The 23,465-nt window shown below is 51.0% G+C and overlaps 1 protein-coding gene across 18 annotated transcripts; it reads left to right on the forward strand.

Annotated features, from left to right (window-relative positions):
* Positions 1–1,113: 1,113 nt before the first annotated feature.
* On the forward strand, positions 1,114–16,866 carry Rnf44 (ring finger protein 44). 18 transcript variants are annotated; one of them, XM_087194816.1, is made up of 12 exons: positions 6,446–6,553; positions 6,825–6,866; positions 11,453–11,604; positions 11,728–11,947; positions 12,352–12,519; positions 12,942–13,118; positions 13,209–13,370; positions 13,461–13,582; positions 13,891–13,978; positions 14,063–14,184; positions 14,319–14,418; positions 14,582–16,866. In XM_087194816.1, the coding sequence occupies exons 3-12, from the start codon at positions 11,498–11,500 to the stop codon at positions 14,642–14,644; spliced, it is 1,329 nt and encodes a 442-aa protein (XP_087050942.1). In that variant the 5' UTR covers positions 6,446–6,553; positions 6,825–6,866; positions 11,453–11,497; the 3' UTR covers positions 14,645–16,866. The 18 variants fall into 18 exon arrangements, with proteins under 18 accessions (XP_012933718.2, XP_004836387.2, XP_021094849.2 ...); XM_013078264.3 differs by lacking the exons at positions 6,446–6,553; positions 6,825–6,866 and adding an exon at positions 1,114–1,266; XM_004836330.3 differs by lacking the exons at positions 6,446–6,553; positions 6,825–6,866 and adding an exon at positions 1,520–1,651.
* Positions 16,867–23,465: the final 6,599 nt, after the last annotated feature.

Below are 23,465 nucleotides of genomic sequence, written 5' to 3' on the forward strand. Positions count from 1 at the left end.
TTTCAGGAAGCAGTAGGCAGAGAGAGGGGCTAAATGCCCAGGATGACCACAGTCCTGATGCCTGCCACACAACTTAGGGGCTTGGGCTGGGGAACTTCATGTTGCTGAGCCTTGATGCCCTCATCTGCAAAATGGTATAACAGCAGATTTCAACTCAGATTTCTTATGAGGACTAATCAGATGGCACATGAAAGCACTTAGAACAGGGCAAACAATAGAGCTATGGGAACAATTTAGATACACTTCAGGGTTCATCCATAGCCACGTGTATCTTTTAAAAAAATGTTTTTAACAGAAAAATTTCTCATTGCCTGTCTTTGCTATTTGCACCATGAGCTCAGAAATTGATCAAGGTGAAATCAATTACTAGCTTGCCCTGTCTAGCTGTGAAGCTGGGTCTCTCTCCCTCTCCTCTCAGCAGCTACTTTTTCTACAACATGGAATACCCCCTCACCTCCACCCCAGTGTAGGCCTCAGAGGCAACCTCAGGAGCCTGGGGTGAGGGTGACCTTCGGTGTGAATGTATTCAATCCTTTCCCAACTTCCCAGTTATCACTAGATGCTACAATCTGGAGGGTACAGAGTACCTAGACAGCTGCTTTATCAGTTCCAGAACAGTGTTCACTTATGTCACATTCACAGTGAAAGGATCTAGAAGGGACTTGCCAGGCACCCTTCCAGGGCACACATTCCCTTTAAAGCACTCTCTATCCAGATGGCTGTTCTACCAACAATTGGGAGCTTTAACCACTAAGTCACCACTACCTAATTGGCCCTCTGAAGAGGAGCCGAGTATTGGGTAAGAAAGGGAGGGTCCTGGGGCAGCGTCCGGGAAACGCGGTCTGCAGGGACTACAGCTACCAGCAGGCACAACACGACACGACCAGGCACCGAACGCTGGGAGTTGTAGTACTCACTGGCCTGATCTCCTCTGGGGCTGGGCATACTCGGCCTGAGCAGGTGTGTACCAGCACTTGTCTGGGCTGGCTCTGGCGGATGCGCATACAGGGAATGTGGTCAGGGAGAAACTATCCCTCCCAATGTCTCTTCCTGTTGTCACTGGAGTCTCCTAGTGGAAACTGGGAGAATCTAGATCTACTGTGCCTGTTCTTTGTATACCTTTCCCCATTCCGAGGCTGGAGAAAGGGCACAAACTTTCCAGGAAGCGAAGATTCTGTGAAAGGCCACGAAATCGTACTATTTCCCCTATTTCACAGGGAGGAAATGGAATCAGTCCTCATCCAAGATCACCGGCCAGTGAAGTAGGTGGGTGTCTGGCATGCTAGGCCCTGGGCGCTTGGCCTTTGCGAGCTCGGCCTTCGGGCCCCCTTACCCGCCTAACGCCAAGTGGGCGTGGGCGGGTGACGCCCACCCATTTCCACCTGCCAACCCCTGGATCCTCGCGCCTGGTGCAGTCCAGGCAGTTCCATTCGCGCGAGAGCGGGGTAGGAGGGCAGAAGCTGTGCAGCTGGTTTGGGCCACCCCCGCGCACGCGCCCCGGTGGTGAGGTCCGTGGACGGTTCCACCGAGCCGGCCCAGAGGGGGGACCCGCGGCTTGCGGCGTCCGGGCCGCAGCCCGACCGGGACACCGGGCTGCAGCGGAAGCGACGCGCCGCCGCCTGGTGGGGGTGGAACCCCGCCACGGTCCCAGGTAATGCTGGGCTGCGACCCTGCGCCGAAAGCCCCAGGCGCGGGGCCAGCCAAGACGCAGCGGTAGGGGATGGGCTCGGTCCCGCAGAGTACCGCAGAGGCTTCCAGCGAGGCCTCTGCGTGCGCCCGTCCGTCCCCAGCTCGCTGTCCGGGCTCGGGAGCCCGGGCCACGCCGCTTTCCCGCCTGTCCGCTATGCCCAAAGGCCTCAGTTCGGGGATGCCTTGGGAACTACACGTCCCATGGAGCCCTGCGTCCGCGCATGCCCCGATCACAGCCCCCGGCGGTCCGGGTTCAATTGGGACCCGGACGCCCCGGATCGAGAGCCGCAGAGGCGATGGAGTCCTATGGTCTCTTTATGTCGTTCTCAGTCGTTTTACCGACGCCCCCTGTGCCGGCTACTGGGGAGCCAGAACAGCCCGGGCTCTGCCCCGGAGTAGTGAAGGTCCGGGTAACAGAGCACTGCACTCTAGCGCAGTCCTTTCTGCATTCAGGAAGCCCGAATGTCGAAGGGTCCCGGGACGGGCTGTGTCTTCCCCAGAGTCACACAACTTCCGTTGTCTGAGGGCCTCTAAGCTCGAGTGGAAATGTTGCTGGGGACCAGGGAGGAGAGGAGATGAAAGGGGACACTTAAGATGGAGGGGAAATGGAGAATTCGGTTGGAAGTATTCTCCCTGGGTCAGCCCGGCACTGCACACCAGCAGCCCCTAGTTTTTATATCGGGACAATGGGATGATGGTTCCTGGTGCCTTTGCAGACCCTCAAGGCTCTGGTGGTGGAAGTTTCAGGAGTGGGGGTGGGTCAGGGGAGCCCCCAGGTACCCCCACCACACACACAGACAGAAAGCTCACACATCCAAATGATTCCGACCCAGAAAGCCTGCCGGCTAACTCCAGAGAGGCACACACTTGACAGCCACTATTGACCCACTGAGGTATGTACTCTCATCTTCATTTTACACCTGGACAGTCAGAGGTTTGTTACGTCAAGGTCACACAGCTCATAAGGGGCAGAACAGGCTCTGCATGTGACCATCAGTGTAGTGTTAGGGCCTTAGTAACACGTGGGAGATGTGCTGGGTGCATCTTAGGTGTTCAGTAAATGCCATCTGTCATTAGTGTTATTGTTCCGATTTTACAGTCAAGAGACTGAGTGGAGAGGAGCCAAATAAATTACCGACTCTCAAAGCTGGAGCCAGAATGTTGCACACATGAGCCCTGGGAAGGTTACTGTGCCCTGCCTCTTTAGAGGAGGGCTTAAGAGGCCATGGAAGGGAGGAGTGGAGTACTTTCTCTGATCCTGAGGCAGGCAGCTTGCTGTCCAGGTCCTTGGGTAGGTGGGAACCCTAACTGAGCTGGGCCCCAGCCGGAAATAATAACCACACCCTCCTCTTCCTGTCTCAGCGTGCCTAAGCCTGTCCCATCTGCAGAGGTCTGGAGGGGGAAGCTGGAATGTAGTATCAAGGTACAGGATTTGAGTCTCCCTCTGGGTTTTATCTCCTTGGTGTGATCTGGAGCAACCCTGAATCTCTATGCGCCTTTTGTGACACTGCATCAGTCATACCACCTCTCACCTCAGTTTCCTCATGTGAAAAATAGGGCAGACACTCTGGCAAGTAGCCATTGTGAGAAGATGATCAGGATGGGACTCACAAGACCTTGCAGGATACCCTAGGTAGGACCTGCGTCTCCTCACAGGACCTAGAGCAGATGCAAGGCAGAGGCAGGCCACCCCCACCCATGATTTCTGGAGCCCGTTGGGCCACATTTCTGGGTTCTGTGGTGAGAAAAGTGACTTCCCACCTCTGAACTATTCCTTTCTGTAAGATGACTGTAAACAGTACCTAACTTAAAGGGGGCAGGGTGTGATGAGAAAGAAGCACACAGGACTGGGGATTTAGCTCGGTGGCACTGCTCCTGCCTCACAAGCACAAGGTCCCGAGTTCAATCCCCAGTATCAAAAAAAAAAAAGATAGAAGCACACAGTAGGTGTGCAGGCCAAAGCAGAGGATTTTGAGGAAAAGTCCAGGTTCCTGGCTTTTTGTTTTTTTCTTTTTGAGACAGGATCTCCCTGTGTAGCTCAGGCTGGCCTCAAATACAAGCAGTCAATCCTCTTGCCTCAGCCTCAAAAGTGCTGGGATAACAGGCATGCACCATCACATCCAGCTCTGGCTTCTACTGAAAAAGAAATATGGTAGAATTCTGCCTCCTTCCTGCTGGCTACAGGCTGTTTTTGCAAGTGCCCAGGAAGGTTTTGCAAGGTAAAAGCAGATGTGTTAGTGGCCTCTGGGACTCTGGGGATTCACTAGCACTTCCTGGAGCCAGGGTCATATTTGGAGAAGTAATGAGTGGGTCATGCAGGAGAGAAGACAGGGCAGGGATTTTCTAGCCAAGTAGGTTTAGGGGGCAAACAGAGCCCCTTCCTTGGGCACCTGTCACAGAGTATGAGCCAGGCCCTGTACAGGGTGTTTGGGCCCAGCTGGGAACATGGGGTACAGCCACATGTAGACAGCCTTTGTTGTCATGATACAATGTGGTAATAGTTCTAGTGGGTCAGGGAAGTCAGAGCAAGCCAACACATTAGAGCAGGCTTAGAAAAGGTGGTCTTTGAGCTGGCCCTAAAGCTTGAGCAGGACTTTGGCAAAGGCAAGTAGGGGATGTTGAGGATATATTAAGCAGAGAAAATACATAGCCAGAGGCTTGGTGGCTGTAGGGTCACTATTTTTTTGATGCAAGGTCTCATTATGCAGTTCACGCTGGCCTTGAACTCACTGTGTAGCCTAGGCTGGCCTCAAATGTTTTGTAACTGCTTTTATGTGGTGGGGAAAGTGAAGGGTTAAGACATATAGGAAGTGAAGAGTGGATAATAGGAACCAGTTAAAGACTGGAGACGTAGTTCAGTGGTAGAGTGCTTGCCTAGCTTGCTTGTGGTCCTGGGTTCTATCCTCGTACTGAAAGAAAATATGAATCACTGTGTTTATCGGAACTTAATCTCATACACATGTAATTTTTTTTTTTTTTTTGGTACCGGGGATCGAACTCAGGTCCTTGCGCTTGCACAGCAGGTGGCAAAACCACTAAGCTAGATCTCCGGCTCCCATACACATGTAATTTTTAACTGTTGATGGATACCAAGTTTGGCATTCCGGGTAACATCTGTAACAGCACATCAGGAACTTGACCTTGTGTGTTTTAAAGATTGCAAACAGCTCACTGTGCTACTGGCTGCACATCCATAGTAATATTGATTATTGTTGGTTTAAATACTTTGCAATATGCAGGGCTGTTCCCCAGACTTCCTTTAGGATCCTTTCCATTGGATACCTTTCCTGAAGGAGGAGTTCTGATTCTATAGGAACAGACGTTTTTGTGGCTTAAAAGACGTAAAACAATTCTTGTCGTTTTTGCTAATCTTTCCAGTAGGTTGTATCCTACAGAACTTTTTAAAAAGGGCAAATAGAGTGTCATATACAATAAACTGTCTGTTCTAACCCAGTTTGCCCTGAGGACAATTGTTAATCAGTTTCCTCTATATCTTTTCAGAAATATTTTATGCTGATGTGGTATATATCCAATTAAAAACTTGACAATTCTGTTACATCCTGCTCAGTATCCTGGTTTTAATTTTTTTAAATTTGGGATTATGAAATATATCCAAGAAGCATAGAAAATGAGCCTCCACCCCAAAATGCAGATTTAATAAATACCAGTTTTTACTGGCACCCTGTTTGTTTAGGGCTGTCTTGGAGGTAGCCCCATGGCAGTACAGCTTCAGGGGCCTCTTTATGGTAGCCATCTCCAGCTTTAGGGTAGATTATTACTGGTTTTCTGCTTATATAATTGATTTGGATATAATACCCACTTTTATAAGGTCTGCCTAGGGAGGCATCCAGGCAAAGGAGGACCAAACTAGACCTTGACTTGGATTCATATTTCTGCTCTGCCACACTTTCCGGCTATGTGATGACCTCAGATGAGTGAAGGCTGTTTTTGTGATGCTGAGGCTTGAACCCAAGGCCTGGCACACACTAGCCAAGTGCTTTCCACTGAGTCACATCCCCTCCCCTGCTGGAGTGAATGCTTTTTTTTTTTTTGTACTGGGATCGAATTCATAACTTTGGGCTTTCAAGACAGGCACGGTGTCACAGAGCTATATCCCCAGCCCAAGTGAATGCTCTCTTGATCCGCATTACCCCTATCTGTAAAATAAGCAGGCTTAACTCACACACACACACACACACACACACACACGCGCGCGCGCGAGCTGGGGATTAAACCAGGGCTTCACCAGGCTAGGCAGGCCTCTAACACTGAACTACGTCCCGGGCCGGGCTGGCTGTCTTAATCCCTCTCAGAGTAGTTTCTCAGCTACTGGGAGGAGTGGAAAACTATAAAGTACAGAAACTTCTCTGGGCTTAGTTTCCCAACTCCCTGGAATAGGGACTTCTCCAGAGGGATGCAAACGCTCCTGGGCCGCTGCAGTTTAGCTTTAAACTACAATCTGTTCCCCGCCCCTTTCCCCTGGCCACGCTGGGGGCGGGGCGGTTAAATATCTGTGACGTCAGCACTCGGGGCCAATCCTCCTGGCCGAGAGACGTTAGCTCGTTTGCATGAGTCGCCGGTCATTGGTCTTCTGGGCAATCCTGGCCGACCAAGCTTTTTAAAGGCGCCGGGTAGTATAAACAAGGATCTGTGGGGCGACTGAACCATGATGTCATCGCATTGCTGCAGCTCTTGGGGGTGACGTCATCGCCGAGGTTTCCTGCCCAGAGCTCTTTGGACCGTCCTGACTCCACAGGCCGGTTTAAGAGGCTACCGCCCCCCCCCCGTCTTATCCGAGGTCAGACCCCGTTGCACTTAAGTGGCCCAGGAGGCCCCCTGCACTCCAGGAGGGGACCATGACACAGTAAGTCTGGGCTGCAGCTGTCTGGGCGGGACCCATTTCTCCCGCAGAGAAACAGCCTCAGAGGCGCGAGTAGTTGAAATCAAAAAAATTTAATTTGAAAAAAAGTTTGAATAGCAAGTTCGAGTTGCAGCCCATCAGTCTGTCTGCCTCGGCGTATTTTCTAAATCTTTTTGTCAGATCCTATGACCCCGCCCCTTGCCTTTGACTGTGTCTGCTGTTACTTTAAATGCGAAGGTGCGGGCTGACAGGAAGCTTATTTTTTAAAAAAAAGGTCTCTCAAGATGGCGGCCCTCTGGTCACATGTCCGGTTACGGTGAGTGATTGGTTCTCAGTGCCGCTGCGGGGCGGAGCCCTTGGTGTGGGGCGGGGCCGCCGCGGTCTTTCTGCGGGCTACTGTTTGCCGGAGCCTCCCGGCGCGCCCCCGCGAGCCCCCCTCCCGCTCGGCGCGCGACCCCGCCACTTCCAATGTTGTGAATCAAATGTGGGGTTTGTTACTTTCTGCCGCCGTCGCGGACAGTTCTTAAAGGGCCAGCCGCGCGAACTAGCTGCGTCCAGCGCCTCCTCTCGCTGCCTAAGGCTTGGGGAGGAGACGGACCGCGCGTGGGCCTCGCCAGGCAGACGCCGTCGGGCGGACAACAAAGAGACGGCCCCGGAAGAGCCGGGCTGCCCCCGGACCGGGGTTGGGGTGGGGAGGGGAGCACATTGTTCCGCAGGGCGGGGACTCTTAAAGGGTCCAGGCAGCCCCCCCCCGCCCCCCTGCCCAGTTTAGTCGTCCTAGATCGTGAACAAAGGAGTCGACGTGTGGCCGGGCGGCCGAAGGTGAGTCGGGGCTAGGGCCTCAAACTCTTGATTCCCGCACCCCTGAAACTCCTGTTCCCCTCCCCAGGGAATGGGGCCCGTGATCCACCTGGGTCCGCAGGGGTTAATCAAGGACGGTCTGGACTGGAGCTCGGCAAGACCCCTGGGATCCGGGACCCCCCACCCCGGCCACCCCTCTGAGCCAGAACGGGTCTCTCCCTAGAGGCTGAGCGCTGCGGTTGAGAGGAAGGAGCCGCCCCCTCCCCCTGTGGCCACCACTTCCTTTGTTGTTGCTTTTGTCTCACGCCGAGCACATGGTCCAGGATCCTCAGCTCTTAAAGTCACAGCGTCCCGGTCCCGGCTCTGTGGTCTAGCCGTCCGCCCCCAGTCCCCCTCCGAGCGCGACACAAAGTAGTAGGAGGGGGTGAAAGAGGCCCCTTTCGAGATAGGTGTCCGAGTCTCAGCCCGTTGGTTCCATTCCCAGGGAAAGGTAGCTGTGGAAGCTTCCTGGAGCCCCACAACCTGTTTCTGGCCTGCTTTGGGGAGGAGCTGGCCTTTCAGGGACACTGGTTTCCAACCCCCCTAATGTGACCACTTGCTTTCTTGCTTCTTATCTCTTCTGGCTCTGGTGGGGCTCTCTAGGAAGGAGGGATTTCCGACCCCATTCTACAGTTGTGGCAACTGAGGCTTTCAGAAGTGAAGGAATTTCCTTGACCAAGGTCACGGGGAGACTGAGCTAGCCACGGACTCTGCAGTGTGGTGGTCCCGCCCTCAACCATCTCCAGGAGCCATGCCAGGGAGCTCCTGGGTCGGGGGGAGTGGAGGGGGAGTTTCTTTACCTGCCTGCAGGTAGTCGTGCTCCTAAAGTCTGACTTTGCTCATCTGTTAAAGGGAATGCTTCTTCCTGCAAACAGAACTCAGGCCCAAAAGACAGGGCAGAGGCTCACTAGGTTAGGGTTGAGGCTGCTTGGGGCTCTGGACTTAAGAGTTGGCTGGCTGGGGTGTGGGTAGGTGTAGGAATTTGCTATAAAATGAGGTGTCTGCCTCCAGGCAAGATTGGACTTAGAGATGGGAATGTCAAAATGCAGTTACACAAACCTCAAGGAAAGCAGAGCCAGGGAAGTGTGGAAAGGCCCAGCAGTTTGCTGTTTGACCTTGAGCAAGTTGCTAGTTCCAATTGAGCTTCACTTCTCTCTGTAGCAGGTGCTTAGAAGAGAATGCTCTCCCACCCTCCTTTATGGCTTGGAATAGAGTTGGAATTAAGTGGTGTTTCCTGAGGCTACTGATGCCAATGAGGGAGTTGGGGGAGTCGGGTCCTAGGGAGCAAGCCAAGACATTCCAATCCTCTCTGGCTTTATGGTGTAGGGCAAGTGTCCTCCTTTCTCTGAGCCTTAGTTTTGTTGACTGTGAAGTGGGTATATTTCCTTCTTTGCCACTTCTATTCCTGATAGGACTTGAAAGAATCAAGAGCCCCTCCCTTCCCAACTGGGATACTCCCACAGACAGTGGGGTTGGGGATGGATCCCAGCATGTCTTATTTTCTAATAATGATCATTCACACCCCAGCAAAGTTAAACTTTGCTTCTGCTATTGCCTTTGGAGCACTCCTTGACAGGGGTGTCCTGGAAGGTAATTGTTAGATTGTTCCCATTTTATAGATGAGGAAGGTGAGGCTCAAAGAGGAGAAGCCATGTGCCCAAAGTTTTCATCCCGGGCTCTTGCCAGATGTTGGGAGTGGTAGTATGGGACTGTGAGATGATACATCACCTTTGGCACCACCCCTTATAACTAGAGGCCCTTCTCTCTGTTGGTCTGGTTTCTCAGCTCCTTACCTACTTTTCCTTCCCTGAGGAGTGGGTGCCTTTGTAGGGGGCTGGCCAGATTCCCACAACCCGGGCCTCTGGGATCAGTCCCCTTGAGTCTTGGCACTGCCCACCCTCAGAAGACAGCCTGACAGAAGAGGAGCAATTGGGGCCACTGGGCACCACTAACTGGGTGGCTAATTCTGGGTGCTTACTGGTCACAGGGGTCATGTCCCAGCGCTCACACACCTTCAGCTGACTGGACATCTCTGAGCCTCGATGTCCTGACCTCTCAGGGCGGTTATAAGGCACACAGGAAATAGTGTGGTTCTGTTACTAACTGGGCTCCCAGGATCTCAGGTCTGCTAGGGCAGAGGTTTGCAAACCTAGCTGTGCCTAGAAACTGCAGGAGAATTTGATTAAAAAAAAAAAAAAAAAAAAATCAAGGTACTCTTGTTCCCCAACCTTCTGAAGATTCTAACCCAGAAGTTCTAGGGTGGGCTAGGGGTCTGTTTCAGTTATTTTGGGATTTCATCTCAGTACCTTTTGTCCTTTGTTTGCTTGGCTAGATTGACTGCAAGAAATAGGGCCATGTAAGGATGTGCACTTGCTTGCCAGAGGTTACAAACTTACTCACCTGTGCTGAACGGGCAGACAGTGGGGTGGGATGACCTGGAGAGAAAGCTCATCCGGGTGAGGAAGGCAAGCAGAAATGAGGCCCAGTGGGACCAGATTTTCCACATTTTTCTCCCTCATAAGAGCCCAGGTTTTTTTGTAATCTCTCAATTTGTAATCATTGGCACTAGTGTCATCACTGCCAGGCTGTGTGGCCTTGGACCTTGCACATGTATCACACCAGGCCTGCCCCATGCTAGACAAAAGATGGCCCCTACTCACCCCTTCTGCCAAGCCCTTGAGTTAGCAGGAAAAGTGTGAATTCTAGGTCATACATTTCCCAGCTATGCGGCCTTGGCCAGGTACTGTCCTGCAAAGTCAAAACAGTCCTGTGAAAAGCTGGTTTTTAGAATTAGAGCCCAGGCTTGTAGAACTCAGCACAGAAGAAATAATTTGTGCTGCTGTTCACAGAAAGGAACAAGGTGTTGAGCTGACAGTTACACTGGCTCCTGGCTTTGTCAACAATGTTTCAGGCTGGATATCAAGGATGCATAGATTTGTGGGGCCTTGGTGTAGGGAGGAATGGCAAAGAGCTATCCCTGTTTGATGCACTCTTAAACTTTGCAGGGGCTGGCAGATTCCAGAGCTTTCCCTGGCAGGGTCTCAGCCCAGCTTCTGGAGTTTACAAAGCCTGATATTGAGCTGAGCCCCAGCTTCCCCCACCTGGAGCTCTGTTCTGACCCTAGGGAGGAGACTCTGCCCCAACTTGTTCCTACTCAACTTCCTGTTTTAGGTTCTTGCTTCTCTTTTTTTCTTAGTAGGCCCCACCTTCCACATTGAGGGCTGTGTTGAGGCCCCCAGAACAAGGGCCTGGCTGCATTTTTGACTCAGGAGGCTATCAGTGGGCCAGCTTCCTTTATCACCTTCAGTGAAGCCTCCTGCCAGTGGCAGGGTGCAAGGACAGGCTTGTAATTGGCTTATTTCCTAAGTTTCACACTTACTGTGTGGCCTAGGGCAAGTCCCTTCCTCTTGCTGAGCCTGTTTTTCTCTCCTGTAAAAATGGGCTAACAGTATTTTTATTGAAGAGGTGATGGAAGTCACACTTGGGGAGACACTGTGGGAATGTTAAGGAAAGAAAGAATGCTGCTTTGCCTTGGACTAGGCCAGGAACCAGAAAAGAACCTCTTACCTAACAATAGTAGGTAAGAGGGAGAAGTAGTAGGGAGAAGAACTGGGTCCCAGGCCTCTTTGGAATTTCTCCTGCATCAGCCAGATGGAAGGAAGGAAACTGGGGTCCCTGTCCCCCAGCATGAGCCCCTAGCTTCCTAGAGATCAACTTGTAGCCCCTGACATGAGGCAAGAGGTCTTTATCCTAACCCTCCAGGACAAGGTGCCCTGGAGCCAGCTGGCCCAGGAACAGGCAGACCAGGTCTCTAAACTTGTGCACCTCTACTCTGAGGGGACGTAATCCCATTTCACGGGGCAGGAAGCTGAGGCCTGGGTTCCCTACAGGCTGAGCCTGCCCCTGCCGTGTCAGCACTGCGCCCCAGGGCCCAGAGGAGGGCCTGCTCCCGACTTACAAAGAACACCATTGGCTCCTGCAATCTCACTGCAGGGCCAACTCCTAATGGGGCAAGTGACTGAACTTCTCTGGACCTCATTTCTTTTTCTTCTTACCTCTTAGGGTTGTGAGTCCCAGCCCAGCCCCTCCACCTCCCTGCCCCCCCTGATGCAACCATGGGCTCTGGCAGTGACTAGGTGGCCACCCTCTGCCGCTGTGGGTCAACGGCAGTTCTCTGCAGGACCCAGAAGTGCTCTGGGCCAGCTCTGGAGAAGGTAGGCACGAGTCTCCCAGCCCTGGTGCTTGGGGTAAGGCCTTGGGCTTGGGCTGTCTTCTCACCCCCGTGGGGGTAGCACCCTGGCTTCCCTCTGTGCTCTGTGAACGAATGGCCCCATCAGTCCTACCAGGACCTCCTCTCTGTGGTACAGCCCCAGCCACGAGGGCCCCCTGGCTAGCCCACCTGCCCAGGATGAGCGCTTACCCTCCCAGCAGCCGCTGCCCCGACCACCACACCTCCCTGTAGAGGAGCATCGAGCCTCGGCTTCTGCCGGCGGGAGCCCCCGAATGCTGCACCCAGCCACCCAGCAGAGCCCGTTCATGGTTGACCTCCACGAGCAGGTAGGCAGAACACTTTCCCACTTGCTGCTGTTCCCCAACCTCTGACAAGCTGGCCTGAGAAGCAGAGACCCCAAAGACATGGTTCACCTTGGCTTAATTCAGTGCATATTCAGGGGTGGCATGATTGGCCCTGTTTTACAAGTAGGTAAACTGAGGCCCGGGGAAGGGGAGGCACTTCCCGCAGGCCACACAGTGAATGGCTAGCAGAGCTGGACAGCACTCCTGGACTCCTGAAGGGTTATTCCCTGGGTTGCCTTTGCCGGGAACAATCTGGTTTATACCTAGGTACATCCCCAGCTGGAGAAGGGACAGAACAGCTGAGCCTTGACAGGACAGTTTCTCCCTAGGGTAGTGCAAATAGCCAGGCTACCTCCCTACAGCTTTCTGGGTCTCTCTATTCACAGGTACACCAGGGAGCTGTCCCTCTGTCCTACACAGTCACTACGGTGACCACCCAAGGCTTCCCCTTGCCTACAGGCCAACACATCCCTGGCTGCAGTGCCCAGCAGCTCCCAGCATGCTCCGTGATGTTCAGCGGGCAGCACTACCCCTTGTGCTGCCTCCCACCCCCGGTGAGTGGCTGCTTTCTCCTTTCCTGGCCCCCTTGCAAGCCCCAGGAACTTGGCACCCCAGAACTGAGTAAACAGTGCTCACCTAGGCTGTCAGAGTGTCTGAGCTCTAGGCCACAGTGCTTCCCACAAAAGTATGTATGTGTTCCCACACAGGGACAAAGCATTTCAGGGTTCAAGCACTTCCCTGTGCCCTAGTGCCTGCCTTACACATTAGCATATAGGCCCTGGAGTGGGGACAATAGGCCTTCACAACAGTGTCCTACCTGGGTGGCCTAGGGCAGAGATGGGATGACCAGAGCTGCTGTTAGCTGGTGGATTTGTGTGCCCAGGGAGGACCTCTGACTGGATGTATGGACCTAGTCCTTATTACAAGCATGGGCCCAGCCCAGAGCCCAGAATATTCTTCAGCCCCCCTCTCTCAGCAGCTGATCCAGGCGTGCACCATGCAGCAGCTCCCTGTGCCCTACCAGACCTACCCTCACCTCATCTCCAGTGACCACTACATCTTGCACCCTCCACCGCCGGCCCCACCACCCCAACCTACCCACATGGCACCTCTTGGGCAGTTTGTATCGCTGCAGACCCAGCACCCACGTATAGTAAGTCTGGGCCATGTGTCTGATCCTAGAGCGGGAAGGTGGGGATTTGCCTTGTCACTGACTGTGGCTATCCACCCTTGCCCCGTTTAGCCCCTGCAGCGGCTCGATAATGATGTGGACCTGCGGGGGGACCAGCACCCACTGGGTGGCTTCAGTTACTCCACCTCTGCCCCTGGCCCAGCTTTGTCCCCTTCGGTGCCCCTGCACTACCTGCCCCATGATCCACTGCACCAGGAGCTGTCCTTTGGTGTGGTGAGTTCTATCCCCCAGCCCCCACCTAGGCTCTCGGGTAATTGGGAGGCAGGCCTGAGGGCTGACCTGCACCCGGCCCCCCTCTTGCAGCCGTATTCCCACATGATGCCACGGAGGCTGAGCACCCAGAGATACCGCCTCCAACAGCCGCTGCCGCCACCACCACCCCCACCCCCACCACCTTATTACCCCAGCTTCCTGCCCTACTTCCTGTAAGTACTAGCACATCTGCCCCAGAGCAGGGACAGCCTGTTCTCCTGGGGCCTCCAGTGGTCAGACACAAATACAGCCACAGAGACCCTGGGGCGCCCAAGGCTTTTAAAACCATCTGGTACTCCCACCGAGCCAGGCAGCCAGACACACACCCACACATGCCATTTGGGTTCCCCACCCCTCCTGGGGTTCCCAGTGTGAAGTGTGCAGTGCTCCGGGTTTTGTTTTTGTGGAGGAGTTAGGGGAGCTGCTCTGTGCCCCTGCCTCTACTGCCCTTGACCCTGGACCCCCACACCTGCCCCTCTAGCTCTATGCTGCCAATGTCACCAACAGCGATGGGGCCCACCATCAGCCTGGATCTGGATGTGGATGACGTGGAGATGGAGAACTATGAGGTCCCGTGGCATCCCGTGCTGGGAGGTGGGGTTTGGGAGACTTCAGCCTGGGTGCTGTTGACCTTCCATTCTGTCCATCTCCAGGCCCTCCTGAACCTGGCCGAGCGGCTGGGAGATGCCAAGCCCCGAGGGCTCACCAAAGCAGACATAGAGCAGCTCCCGTCTTACCGCTTTAACTCGGACAGCCATCAGTCGGAGCAGACGCTGTGAGTGCCACATCCCCATCTCCTGTCTCTGAACAACTGGGCTACAAGAAGATCCTCTTCAGGGAGATTCACACATGGCCTGGGCTCTCCCTCAGCTGTCAGGGTAGGAGTGATACTTTTCTACCCCACTCCAGGTGTGTGGTCTGCTTCAGTGACTTTGAAGCACGGCAGCTGCTCCGAGTCCTCCCCTGTAACCATGAGTTTCACGCCAAGTGTGTCGACAAGTGGTTGAAGGTAAGGCAGCCCAGGCTTTCTCCCAGGTGTTCCTCCCATGTGAGGGGGAGGGCAGGCCTAGAAGGTTTTCCCCTTAACCCTGTTGTCATCCAGAAGTTCTGGCTCCATGGGGAACAGAAGAACCAGGTGAGAGTGAAACCTGACTTGTGGCTGCTCCCCTTAGGCCAACCGGACGTGTCCTATTTGCCGGGCTGACGCCTCCGAGGTACCCAGAGAGGCTGAGTGAGGCCCCACAGCTGCCCACCAGAACCCTGCCCAAAGCTCTGGAAACTTGGGGGGGACCCAGGGAGGGGAATGGCCCAGGCCTGTCCCATCGTTCCCACCTGCATCTCCAGAGCTGGAGCCAGGGTCAGCCCTGTGAGAAGCCCCTGCAATAAGCCCCTGCATTTGCCAAGCTCCAAAGAGTCCTTTCCTCATCTGCCTGCCTGTCTGCCGCCACAGAGCTGCCTGGGGGTCCCCAACTCAGTCTCCCTCCTGTTTGCCCTTGGGTCCTTTTTTTTTTTTCCTGCTTGGCACTGGGAGCCAGGGCTCTTCCCCATTGTGGTGGGCAAAGGGTTCACCATCCTGGGTCACCTTGGGCTCTTGCACTGAAATGGTATGCCCTCCCTCTGCCCAGGTGGCACTTCCAGGCGTGTGGACAGATGGTGGCATGATGCCATTTCCTAAGCCCCAGGGCTGAGTCCTGCTTGACCCCAGAAGTCAGGCCACCAGCCCTTGCCTCAGACTGGAGGGCATCCTGGTGGGGCCTCCTGAGCAAATGGAGACTGGCCCCAGGCGGCGCAGTGTATGCTGATGGGGTCTAGGCCTTGCTGGGCAGAGTCCCTGTGTTCACCAGGGACAGGGGCAGACCCATGTCCAATCTTCTCCTCTCTGTCACTTTGCATGAATGTGAAGAGCAACAGTTTTTGTTTATTCATTTGGCCCAAAATTTTGTGTAGGATTTGGGGGTGTGGATATTTATGACAATTTTTTTTCCTTTGATTTAGTGGGGGTTACAGGGATCAACCAGGACCGAATGCCCAGGGGGCAGAGAAGGGTCAGGGGGTGCCACCTGGCCTGCATGCATGTGTTTGGCTGGGGTGGGGCTGGGCAGCCGGCGGTCAGAGGGCAGGGTTGGAGGATTCTGTGCTCAGCTGATAACTGCCATGCACTGTACTGCACACGTCCCTAGAGCCTACTGGGACCGTCCGCTTTTCAGGGCATTTCTCCCTCTCCAACCAGGGTCCGCCTCCCACCTGCCTGGGTGAGTCTCCAAGGAATCCCAGGAGGGCCGGGGCCAGGGAGGGTGGGGACCTTCAGTCCTGGAGGTCCCACGCAGCCTGATTCTTGCCCTTCAAGGTCTGGAGGGGGACCCTTTAGGGTCTGGCTGAGCTCCCTACCCTCCTTCCCCGGTCCCATTCCTTCTTTGCCCCCAGCTGGGGTTGCTGCCCTGAACGAACGAACCGCGTGTGGGGCCGGCACATCCTAGCAGGCAACCCCTCGGCGCCTGCTGCCTCAGGGATGCTCCAACCACCCTCGTTCTCCCCGCAGCGACCTTGGCCCCCTGCCTCCCACCCAGCCTGCCATGGGACCCCTCAGCCTGGTTCCACCCCCGTGAAGAACCCAAAGTCTTAACTGTATATAATTCCAGGTGACGTTTCTATATTTATAGCAGTGTTGAAAACCCATGTGTTTTACACAGAACCACTCTCCAACACCCCTCCCTTGCCCACCCCAACAAAAGGTTTTCAAAACCCTTACAGTTCCTGGGGCAGGTGGAAACAGGTTCATGGATTGTGTGTCGTCTGCAGCAATGATTCCAGCAAGCAGCTACTGGGGGGAGGTGGGGGGGACACAATATTTTAAAAAATCATCATAAAAAAAATTTATGAAACATTTAGGGTTGTTTGTGATTTGCTGACCTTGCTATAGATGCCATGTTACCAATGATTTCCTGTGGTGGGGGCTTGTCATTGTTTACTCTTATTTACCAACTTCTGGCCTAGGCATGACAGTGGGCACCTTCCCCCAGCCCTGGCTGGGCCCAGCGCCTGTGTTCTGTGTTAGAAAGTTTTTATATACATATAATTACATATATATATATATATAAATATATGTAATTTTGGGGGCCCTGTTCCTTGCACATTTTACAGTTACCTCATTTTTCCCATGTATGTATTTGAGAAAATGCTAATATATAGAGAAAAAAATGGTTCTTAAAGCTTAAATGTGTGGTTTTTTCCATTCCATTGGATTCACATTGGTTTGTAGCATTTAACATAACTAGTATGTTGTACTATATATATGTGTATACTGATTGAAATTTTTAACAGATTTGTACTTTTTTTAAAATGAAAGTTGCTAGTTCTGCTTGACCAAGTAGTGCAATCATTATTTTTTTTAATATTGTTGCTGATTTCAGAGGGATATTCACTAATAAATGTATGATGTATACCAAGTACTGCCTGAGCTGCCATTGGCTGCCTGTGTTCTTTCGGTGGGAAGCAGGGGCTGGGAATGATAGCAAGCCAAGGGCAGGGATGGCATGGGGTTGGGTAGGGGCAGAAGAGATTGTTTTGTGCCCTGGAGCTTTGGGGTAGGTAGTCAGCACCAGCACCTCCTCATCAGGAGCAGTCTGCCAAGCCAGTTCATGATTACTTTTTCTGGACCATCTGCTTCACACTCGAATTAGGCAGGATTCCATCTTAACTGATTTGAAGGGGGAAAAATCCATTAGTGTTCCAGACATTTACATTGAAGTACTGGGCTTCTGGGTTTGATCCCCACCACTGCAAAATAAATACTGAGGTAGGTTCTTCTGGCAAGACTAGGTCAGGGTGCTCAGGCCTGTCATAAGAAAATGTCTTAAGGGTTGGGGATTTAGCTCAGTGGTTTCGCTGCCTGCTGCACAAGCGCGAGGACCCGAGTTTGATCCCCGATACCAAAAAAATAAACAAGAAAATGTCTTAGGGCCAGGGATTTATTTTTTATTTTTTCTGGTTCCACCGCCTGCAAGGTCCTCAGTTTGATCCCAGGTACCAAAATAATAGTAAGGCTTTCATCTTAGAAGTTTGGCATTGTCACCAGGGGAAAAACCACATTTTCCCAGGTATTGCCACAACATTTCTGGGATTGAATCTTACTAGACCAGTTTTGGTTGTGTGCCAAAACTTGAACCACTCACTCTACCAGGAAGCTACAGGAGTGGTGCACATAGCACCCATCCACAACCCCCACGGAACCCTACTGACATATACCTCTCAAACCCAACTCTGGCTGAAAGGCCCGGGAGACCCCAGAGGGCACCCCTGGTTGTAGTTGCCTTCCTTTTCTCCTGGAGGATGTCAGGTGCTGCAGGAATGTTGGCTGACTTGTTACCAAGTCAACAGCCCTGTGTGGAAGAACCCTGGAAGGGGGCGGGGCTGTGCCTGTGGTGCTGCTGACAGTAACCTTGGTCAGGCAAGGCCGTTCCCCACTTTGGTCTGGATCATCTGCAAATTAGGGGCCAGGACCAGTCAGTTGAGTGGTTCTCTTTAAGTGTGTTTCAGAAGTCCAGTGGGAACATAGCAGCTTGGGTTTTTTTGTATGTTGGTTGGTTTTTTGAGACAGGGTCTCACTATGTGGTTGAGGCTGGCCTTGAACTCACTGTGTAGTCCAGGCTGGCCCCGAGCTCATGGCAATCCTCCTGCCTCAGCCTCCTGAGTGCTGGGATCACGGGTGTGCGCCACCTCACCCAGTAATAGTTTGTTTAAAAAAAAAAAAGGAGGGCCGGGGATTTAGCTCAGTGGTTTCACTACCTGCTGCGCAAGCACAAGGACCTGAGTTCAATCCCCAGTACCAAAAAAAAAAAAAAAAGAGCTCTGTGGGATGGCATAACTTTGGTCAGTTCCATGTCTTATGCTTCTCTGGGCCTCAGCTATACTGATGGCCATTGTAAATCTTAAAGAGTTCACATTTCTAGCCAGGCCAAACATAGCAGTGCTCCCCTGTAATCCCAGCACTCAGGAGACTACTGCTGAGGCAGGAGGATTGCTATCAGTTCGAGCTAGCTTGGGCTACATAGAACCCTGTTTCAAAACAAAAGTTTGTGTTTCTTATTTTTTGTTTGTTTGTTTGTTTTGGCCATATGCAGGGCTTCAATTACTATCCCTGGAGGAATATGGGACTTGGTTAGGTCAGTGACAGCAACTGAATTCCCAGGTTCCAAGAGGTCTGAGAAAATTGTAAGGTGAAGAAGTGTGTAAGTTCTTTTCAGTATTTCAGAAAGCCTAAAGAAATATCAGGGCTAAAAACTAAGAACCAAGATACATCATGTAAAGGTACAAATTCCCAATGATGAATGTCGTCATTTTGTATACCTAAAATGTATCAATAAACTTAATGAATAAATTTCAAAAATAAAAATACTTACTAAATGTAAGGGAAAAAAAGGAAGTATCAGGCCTGGGCTTGGTGGGGCATTCCTGTAATCCTAGCACCCGGGAGGCTGAGGCAGGAGAATTGCCACAAGTTTGAGGACAGCTTGAGCTACATAGTCAAGGCCAGCCTGAACTGCATAATGAGACTCTTGTCTCAAAAAAAAAAAAGCAAAAACACAATGATACCTTTTTTTCATTGGTGGTACTGGGGATTGAACCCAGTGCCTTTGCACTGAGCTCCATCCCCAGCCCTTTTTTATTCTGAGACATTCTAAGCCTAGCCTCAAATTTGTGATTTTCCTGCCTCAGCCTCCCACGGTACTGAAATTACAAGTGTGTGCCACCACAGTTGGCTGATCTTTTGCTTTTTGTTGGGCGTGTGTGTGTGTGTGTGAAGAGGTGGGGTTTCACTATATTGTCCAAGCTGGTCTTAAACTCCCAGATTCAAACAATCCTGCCCAGCTTCCTGAATTGCTGGAACTACAGGTGCATGTGACTGAGCAGTCTTCAAATTCCCTTATATACCTGAGATACAAGTCTTTTGTCAGATATATGGTTTGCAAATTTAAAGTTTTTAATTTTGATAAAGTCCAATTATTAATTTTTTCTTTATGGATTGTTTTTGGTGTCCTATCTAAGAACTCTTTGCTTACCTCAAGGTCTTGAAGCTTTTTACCTGTTTTTGTTTTTGTTTTTTTACCTGTTTTCTTCTAAAAGTTCAAGTTTTATGTTTTACCTTTACCTCTATGATGTGTTTTGTGTTAATATTATATAAATTGTGGCACTTACTTGTTGAAAAAAACTATCCATCATCAAATGTTTAAAAATCACTTGTCGGGGCCGGGGATTTAGCCCAGTGGTTCCATCGCCTGCCTCGCAAGCACAAGGGCCCAAGTTTGATCCCCGGTACCAAAAAAAAAAAAAACAAAAAACAATTGTCCTTGTCTGGATCAGTCGACCTCTGAGTTTTTTGTTCTGTTCCATTGATTTATGTGTCCCTTTGGATTAATGCAGCTATACACTTAAGTCCTAAAGTCATGTACAGTGATTCTTTCCATATTATTACTGTTTTACAAAATTGTTTTAGATTCTCTAGCTCCTTTGCCTTTTCATATATTTTAGAATGTCTATCTAAAAAGGTTTTTTGTTTGTTTGTTTTTTGGTACCAGGGATTGAACTCAGGACCTTGTGCTTGCGAGGCAGGTGAGGTGCCACTGAGCTAAATCCCTGGCCCTTTTTTTAAAAGTAAGGTGCAGTAGCTTAGTGCTAAAGCCCTGGGTTCAATCACCAGTACCACACACACAAAATATGTAAGTAATTTGATAAAAAGGGCTAGGGATGTAGCCCAGAGCAAAGGCTTTGGGTCAATCCTCACTACCAAAGGAAGGAAGAAAGGAAAGAAGGAAGGAAGGGAGGGAGGAAGAGGAGGAGAGGGGAGAGAAGAGAAAAGAAGGGTGGGCCAGGCATGGTGACCAATGCCTGTAGTCCCACCACTTGGGGGGCTGAGGCAGGAGGATGGCCCTGAGTTTGAGGCCAGCCTGGGCTACATAGTGAGTTCAAGCCCAGCCTGTACTACATAGCAAGACTCTATCTCAAAAAAAAAAAAAAAAGGAAAAGAAAAGTTGGAAGGGAGGAAGAAACATGAAAGAATGAAAAAAGAAAAGAATCTACATACATTTTACCAAAGAGGATTTCATGTGCTTATGAAAAGATGTTCTTCAACACCTTTAGCCATTAGGAAAATGCAAATTAAACCAGACATTACACACTTATTAAAACAAAATGATGACTGTCAACTTCTGGTTGATATAAATAAACTGGATTTCTCATTCATTGCTGGTAAAAATGCAAAATGGTACAGCCACTCTGGAATTATAGTTTGGTAGCTTCCTATAAAACTAAACGTGCCAGGGATGTAGCTCAGTGGTGCCATGCCTGCCAAGCAAGCACAAGGTCCTGAGTTCCATTCCTGATGCAGGGGCGGGGGACATAAACACACTTGTTGGGCATGGTGGCTCATGCTTGTTATCTCAGCTCTCAGGAGGCGGAGACATGAGGATCCCTGTGAGTTTGAGGCCAGCCTGGGACATACAGTGAGTTCAAGACCAGCCTGAACTACATAACAAGACCCTGTCTCAAAAAACAGCTGAGTATGGTGGTGCACACCTATAATCCCAGCACTCAGGGGGCTAAGGCAAGAAGATGCTCACAAGTTGGAGTCCAGCCTGGACTGCACTGTGGGTTTAAGACCAGCCTGGACTACACAGCACAGAGAGACCTTGTCTCAAAAAACTAACAACAACAACAAAAATGTATACAAATGTTCATAGCCTCTTTGTAATAGTTCCAGACTGAGAACAAGCCAAATGTCCTCCAGTGGTTAAACAAGTTGTGGTACATCCAGACCATGGAATACTACTCAACAATAAGAAGGAACAAACTCTTGGTATATACAACAGTTTGGGTGGCTCAAGGGAAGGATGCTGAGTGAAAAAAGCCAATCATGAGTTATGACTCCATGATGAAATTCCAACAACAGAGAATAAACACAAATTAATGGCTTTCAGAGGTTAGGAATGGGGAACAAGGAGGTGGGGTAGCATGAGGAAGTCCTTTGTGGTGACAAAAGAGCATCTTGCTTGTGTGGTTACACACATCTGCCCATAAGGTAGACACACACACAAGTGAATCCATGTAAAACCAGTGAAATCTATAGATTGTACCAATACCAATTTTGTGTGTGTGTGTGTGTGTATGTGTGGGTTTTTTTGGTGCTGATGACTGAGGATTTAGAGCTAGAACATGCTGAGCTGGTGCATACCACTGAGTTATACCCCTAGCCCACCAATTTCCTGCCTTTACCATTCAGGGAAACTAAAAGTTTCCTGTAATATTTTTTTCTGTTTCCAATGAATCTAGTTATTTCAAAATAAAAAAATAAAAATTTTGTGGAAAATTGTATAAAGACCCAACAAAGCTGGGCATGGTGGCACAAGTCTACAATCCCAGCACTCAGGAGGCTGAGGCAGGAGAATCGCCGGGAGTCCAAGTCCAGCCTGGACTACATACTGAGTTCAAGTCCAGCCTGAACCCCATAGACAGAAAGGAAAAGGAGGGAGAGGCTACATACCGAGACCCTGTCTTTAAAAAAAAAAAAATGAAAAGACCCAACATAACAAATCAGATTAAAGTCTATTATTGTTAGGCTGAAATTGTTGTTTGAAGGTATGGTGGGGGCCCAGGGATTTAGCTCAGTGGTTCCACGGCCTGCTGCGCAAGCACAAGGATCTGATTTTGATCCCCGGTACCATAAAAAAAAAAAAAGGTATGGTTGGTGGTCAGGTGTGCAAAGTTGTTTTGGTTCCTTCCTTTTCATCACTTCGTGGCAACTACAGCGGTGCCTGGCCCAAGGTGAGCACCATGTGAAGAAGCAGCAGTGAAGTGTGTCTTTATATTAATGACAGCTCAAGTACTTGGCAACATCTTTCTGAGGGGTAAAACACTACCAGTTGTCCTCAGAGGCAGGAGGCTGGAGTCCAGGACAGGGTGCTTTCTCTTCACTTTGCCTCATTGTCCTTTGAGTTTGTCCAAAGGAAGAACTTTCAAAGTTTTCTGGGCACAGGGAGGGTGTAAAAGCCTAGACACTATTTCTGGGGACTGCCATTGGCTACTCAGATCTGGTGGGGTGCCTGGCAGGTCATGTGTGCCAAATGAAATCGTTCAACAAAGCTGGCTGAGTGTGACTGCCCTGAGCCAACACAAGCCCTGTTTTAGCACTGAATGTACCAGGTGAGCGAGGAAGCTCCTGCCTCCAGAACCGTTTTCAAGGAGGAGAGGGACCTGATACATTATACAAATAAATAACTATTTCAATGTATAACAAGGGCCATGAAGGATAAGTTAAAAGAGCCAAGGGCAGGGGCACCTTCTGCAGTTCTGACCAGTCAGGATAAATCCCTGGTCTCTGTGCTGTTTCTCCCCAAAGGCTTTGATAAAAGACATTCTGAGAAATACCCTTGGAACAAGAGGACTCACTGCTACTCAGGACTCAACATCACAGCAGGTCTGTGGGGCCAGTGCTGGAGTCCAGCTCAGCTGTTAGCCACATCTGCCTAGCATAAATGGATTTATTTCAGCACAAACATTTTTTTTGGGGGGGGGTGTGAACCCAGGGCCTCACACATGCTAGGCAAGTACTGCACTATTACAGACAGCTAAGTGAGGCAGAAATATTCTAGGCAGTTAGACAGGACTAGGCCCTAGGAGTCAGTGCAGAAGATGAGAACACATTACAACTGGCAGGAGGTGCATCTGTCAAAAGGCCAGACCTCAAGATAAAGATGGAATGACCAAGCCTACATGCCTCCCTGAGGGATAAGCAATAAAGTGAAGATTATGCTCACCTGGTCCAATAAAGTCTTGATAGACATCAGTCACCCACGTGGGTGACCAGGAAGGACTTCCTGACCCATCCCTTCCTAAAGTCTTTGTTCTTTCCATGTACACTTGCTACGTGACCTGTGACCTGCTTCCCTGTTGGATCAATATTACCTAAAGGGTATACTTGTAATCTTATTGGTCAATCAGTTTTGTGGGGGTTTTTTGGTACCAGGGATTGAACTCGGGTCCTTCCGCTTGTGACGCAGGTGG

The sequence above is a fragment of the Heterocephalus glaber genome, unplaced genomic scaffold (assembly GCF_053883595.1).
Source record: "Heterocephalus glaber isolate CG9 unplaced genomic scaffold, H.glaber_assembly_v1.0 deba00001606, whole genome shotgun sequence".
NCBI lineage: Eukaryota > Metazoa > Chordata > Mammalia > Rodentia > Bathyergidae > Heterocephalus > Heterocephalus glaber.